Below are 5440 nucleotides of genomic sequence, written 5' to 3' on the forward strand. Positions count from 1 at the left end.
TAGCCGCAGCATCGCATTGCAGGCTCATGTTCATCTTGTGGTCAATGATGACCCCCAAGTCTCTTTCTTCCGTAGTGCTAGCCAGCGTAGACTTGATTAATTGACTTTTCTCAATCTAATTAAAATGCTCCAGTGGCCTGTGTGTTGCATGTATTTAGCATCCGCACATTTCAAACTGGTGGTGGGGGCACTTTAACTAAAGCTCGTAGAACAAGCTTTAGGTAAAACACCCCCACCGCCATTTTGATGCATGGGCCACTGAATACGAGACATTGCAGATACTTTAATTAGAGCAGCTCCCGAGAACTGCTGTAATTAACCCCACCCCAGAGTACGTGTAAAGGCACCGTAAGTGTTTTTGGACTGGTCAGCTACTCAGATGTAGTTGCACTGCTGTAAACTCTCAGTTTAGATAAAGTGAACCAATATAAAGCAGAATTTACAATAGTGTGATGTACCTCACATTCAAACAAATACCCTTGCAGTAGACAAAACCTAAGTGAAAGATGTGCTTCTTTCAAACCACAGTATTATCTAACTGGAATGCATAATAGTCATGATTACTCCTTTATTTTACTTTAATGGAAAGCATTTATTTCAAAACAGAAAAGTAAAATTGTAAGAACTGCTTGTGATTGTATACAGCAGTTAAGCAATACTGATTTTTTCCTAATATTTGTGTAATAGGAATATTAGACAGCAGCAAAATTCACTGTAATGCTGCTATCCTTAGGTTTCTTTTTGCAGAGAGAGATGCCAAACTGTTTTTCTTTAAAAAGTGTTTGACCCACCACGGTGAGACATGAGGCAATTTGCTAACCTGAACACTGTGTCCTAATACATCAAGTTAATCCAAATACTTTGTTTTCTTAACAGTCATGCAACCACTTTGCTAGAACTTTCCTTTCACAAAGCATAGATCTGAAGATGTGTTTTATACCTGTGTACGTATGCTCTTGCATTACATACAATTGCTCATCAAGTGCAAGAAGATGTAGGCAATGTGTTACATCATATATCTCACCTCATCATTGTTTAAGAGTATGTAATACACAAACTAAAAATTCTAGGCAACATTGCTAAGTTTTAACCCCTTACATTTGCATAAGCAGACCGAGTAAAAGTGATGTAATTGTAAAAAAAAAAAAAAAAAGAAAATGTATATAGGTGCTTTATTATCATACTTGTGCCATGGTTCCCTTTGTCCAACATTTCATGCAAGCTTCAGCATCCTGGCCATTTCCATTCCTTTCACCTGTTCAGTCGCTGTGTCACCACTTCCCGATACATGATGGAGATGTATATCAGCAGCAGAAAGATGACAAAGAAATCATCCAAAAACCCCAGAATTCCAAATAGGGCTTCAGGGAGAAAATCCAGAGGTGAAGCCAGATACAGCAAAGCTCCTAGCAGACAGAGGAATATTCTGATACGAAACATCCAGAAGAGGCCTCCAACAGAAAACATCTCTCTGAAAGCATGACGCAGTAAGGTGGGCAAATCCATAATTCTTTCCATAATCTATGAGCAAACAAAATGAAAGAAAATTGATACTTTGCTTTTGTAGCATGGTACAGTACATGAAAGTAGACACCTCCTAAAAGGGATTTCATTTCCTTAGCATGAAATTGATACCCTCTACATATACCAACTTTGGAATCCATCAAGTCACATTACTGAACATCCTGGACCAGCCCTTGTGGTACTTGAAACTGCACCATAATTAATTTGGGAAGCACATTAACCTCCCAGATATTTTGGAGGCATTTAAAGGGTACCTCCTGGTTTTCTGAGTGAATATTCTGATGTTCATTTGTGTGAAAGCAAATGCAAAAACCACAACTGCATTAAAATAGCTCTTAATTTATAAAGGAAAAAAGGGTAACTTTAGGATTCAGCTAGTGGCCATTGTTACCAGAGAAACCATTCTGGACCTGTTTTTTACTGAAAATAAATTACTGGCTGAGAACATGAGAACAGAATATGAATTTCAAAGCAAAGAATACAAGCTATATTAGTTCAGTATAGTAAAGAAAAAGACTTGAAATCACCAGACTGTAGTAGTATCTATTAAAATGGTAAATAAACAATAACTAGTACAGGAAAACAAAGTGTTGAGAGCATTAGAAACTTAGCAAGTAGGTTGCAAGTGAAGAAAACATATATAAATAAGGTCAGTACGGAAAACATCTGGGATTTCTTGGTGACCCGATAGTCAAGGAGCAATGGATTACAATTTCTCTAAAAAGAGAACTACAATATAAAGCAGTGGCCAGTATGGGTTTTCAAGGGACTTGTCATGCTTGAAGGTTAGAAAACAAACTCACTGGGATTCCATTCTTTTTATCTTTTATTCCATGGTTCCATCCATACTAGTTAGCCATAGTTCAGTGGAAGCTGAACCTTTTTTCTGAGCCTTATTTTGAATAATGGCTCCTTTCCCAGTACAGCTGGAGCCACAAAATAGAAGTTAAAAGGAAATATTGCCTAAGTCTACAAAAGCTTCTAAGACTACCCTTAGAATGGAGGGCTAGTCCTGTGGTTTTAGATTAGGCTTTTAATTTCTGTGCCCCTTGGTCCCCCACCCCCGTAAACTAAGGATAATTCTCTCTCTCCCACTCCATTCTGTCTATTTGGATTATAAAATCTTCTGAGCAGTGTCTCTTACTAAAGCTCCAGTTCTACAATTAGATGCATAGACAGAATCCATTGAAGTCACTAGGATTTGTCTGCACACATCTATATTGTAGAAACAGTATCTGTATATGAACAGTGCTTAGCAAAATGGGGCCCCATTGTGCTACACTCACACATGTAAACTAAAATAGGGTAGAATTAGCTGTTGCCAAATTAAGAGGATCAGCAGTGGGTGGGATTTGTCAGCCACAACTGGATCTGCTTCATTGGGCAGGGACCCGATCTTGCAAGACAATGGAAAACATGTTCCCTGCTTACCAAGACACACCAGACATTGTCCAGAACGTATTCCTGCAGGCAGAAACAACCCAGCTTTCCCTGCTTACACAGACATGCCCCAGAGTTTGCCTGGGGCGCATCTCTGTAAGAGGGGAAAGCTGGGCAAGCACACTTCTGGGGCCTGAGGGACCTGATCCTCCACAAGAATTCCCAGGGCCCACAGGATCAGGCTCTTCAAGCAGCAGCTGTGACAGGATTAAAGTTTGGGTTTTGGAGCTGCAAGGAAAGGGTGAGTAATGCTGAGAATTAGGCCCTGCCACTCCAAAAAGGCATCACAGCCCCAGGCAGCCATTCCAGCATCCCTAATGCCTCAAATCTGGGAATCAATTTCCTTGTTTAAAACACACAATCCAATTTTAGTTGGCTAATTTTTTTATTTTTTGGGGGGGAAGGGGGGAGGCAGAGGAGGGAAGAGAATCATAGGTGCATGTGGTATGTGAGTAAATATGTAAGTAATTACAACAGAAATACAAGGTTATATTCTTTAAGTGCAAGTCATAAAGAGACATATATCAATGTACCAACTATTGCTCCTACAGCTAAAACAGCTAGTATTTACTAAGAAAAACTTGCATAGCATAAACACACACAAGAAAAATCACATTCTGTAAACTAGTGTTAACTTGTTTCTGGTTCACTGACTTATTCCTGCTGTACTTACAGATCTCGGCTGCCCTGAAAATCTCCGGTTGTAATCACTAACATCCTGAAGCACCTGGGCTGCATCTGGTTGATCCTCACCAAAGAGTGGTAAAAATAATGTCACCTGCACGTATTACATTACATTGATTAATAAATGAAATGCAATAGTGAGGAAATGCAAAACCTCACAATGTAAGTACAATTATAGTATAACAAACTTCTTTCAATTTTAGATGTGTTGTCTTATTTCTACACATTACCCTAAAAACAATTAGTTTCCAATACCCAGGATTTGCTTACTTAGGCTGAGTATACAAGTTCGAATGATCTGGGAGACTTCTCCATGTATGTTTTCCTGGTAGAAAAACATACCTGGAACCCCCTGAACACATTCAAATGCTAAGCCTCTGAAGAGCAAGGAGCTTGCAGTGCTGATACTGTACAGCCAGGGGTCCCCTGTAGACATAGCTCAGCCTGCTCTGTAGGCACTCAGTTTGCTAGGAGACAGATGGCAGTAGTACATAGGGCAGTCCTAATTGGATCACCCAGACTGCTCAGCCTCTGTCTCCTTGCAGCCCAATATGGGGATTTGGAAGGGGCCTGTTCCACATCTTGCTTAGCCGGAGCAGTAGAGTCCAGCCTAAGTGCACACAGTCTTCCAGGACAGGGGTAGAAGCAAATTCCCTTGGGATGCTGGAAGACAATGCTGTGGCTTCTCTCAGAAGGGAATGTGTACAGGTATTTACTCTCCCAGGAGAAACTCTCCTTGGAGTAATTTAAACTGGGTTGTTCCTAGGTTATTTTTCTCCTGGAGCAGCCATTTTTGGTCTGTGAGAAAAATCCTGAGTATCTGTACACTTCAGGTTTCTCTTAGGAGAGCAGTGACTCTCCCAGGAGAAACTGGATGTCTGTACATGGCCATAGTCAAGTACAGCTGCTAAGCCTTAAAGAATTAGCAATTTAAGATATTTCTAAAAGGATATAATAAGATATTTTAAAGAATATTTGCTAAGTATAAACAATGTACAAGCACAGCAGCTTTGCAACAGGATCAAGGGGGAAATTTTCAAAAGAGCCTGTGACTTAGGAATTGAAGTTCCATTTTCAAAATCAACTTCAGTACTTGGAACCAGTCATTTTCCTCTTATGAAAATCTTATGCCAAATTAAACAAATACTTCCATCCTCTTAATGATGACCCTGCTTTGCAGCCTAAGGCAACAAAACCTGAACACAACTTGTGGATTTGACCTGGGGGGAAGTGGGCAGCGGAGTCCCCCAGGGCTCGGTCCTTGGGCCCGCGCTGTTCAATTTCTTTATCAACTATTTGGACGACGGGGTGAAAAGCAACCTGTTTAAATTTGCTTATGATACCAAAATCTGGGGTGAGGTGAGCACGCTAGTAGGGAGGGAAAGAATGCAGCAAGACCTGGATGGGTTGCAGGGGTGGGCTAACAAAAACAGGATGCGTTTCAATACTGACAAGTATAGGGTGCTGCACTTGGGCAGTAGTAACCAGCAGCACACTTATAACATGGGAAACTCCCTTGAGAGCACAGAGGCAGAAAGGGATCTTGGAGTCACTACTGACTCCGAGATTAACATGGGCCGACAATGCGAGGTCATGGTTGGCAGGGCTAACTGGACCTTGTCATGCATCCACAGGTGCATCTCAAGTAAGGCCAAGGAGGTGATCCTCCCCTCTACGCGACACTGGTCAGGCCACAGCTGGTGTACTGTGTCCAGTTCTGTGCGCCCCACTTCAGGAGGGATGTGGACAACATTGAGAGGGTCCAGAGGAGGGCCACCCGCATGATCCGGGG

General features: G+C 41.4%; 1 protein-coding gene across 4 annotated transcripts in view; it reads right to left on the reverse strand.

Annotated features, from left to right (window-relative positions):
* Window positions 1-553: 553 nt before the first annotated feature.
* Window positions 554-5440, reverse strand: part of LOC109323455 (E3 ubiquitin-protein ligase RNF170-like) — a 33072-nt gene continuing 28185 nt past the window's right edge. For all 4 annotated transcript variants that reach the window (XM_019555016.1, XM_019555018.1, XM_019555017.1 and 1 more), the window contains 2 exons: window positions 3638-3742; window positions 554-1521 (listed from right to left, as the gene is read on the reverse strand). In XM_019555016.1, the coding sequence (XP_019410561.1) occupies window positions 1252-1521; window positions 3638-3742 (375 nt within the window). In that variant the 3' untranslated portion in view covers window positions 554-1251. The remainder of the gene's footprint in view (window positions 1522-3637; window positions 3743-5440) is intronic.

This window comes from Crocodylus porosus, unplaced genomic scaffold, assembly GCF_001723895.1.
Source record: "Crocodylus porosus isolate Cpor-Errol unplaced genomic scaffold, CroPor_comp1, whole genome shotgun sequence".
Taxonomy (NCBI): Eukaryota; Metazoa; Chordata; order Crocodylia; family Crocodylidae; genus Crocodylus; species Crocodylus porosus.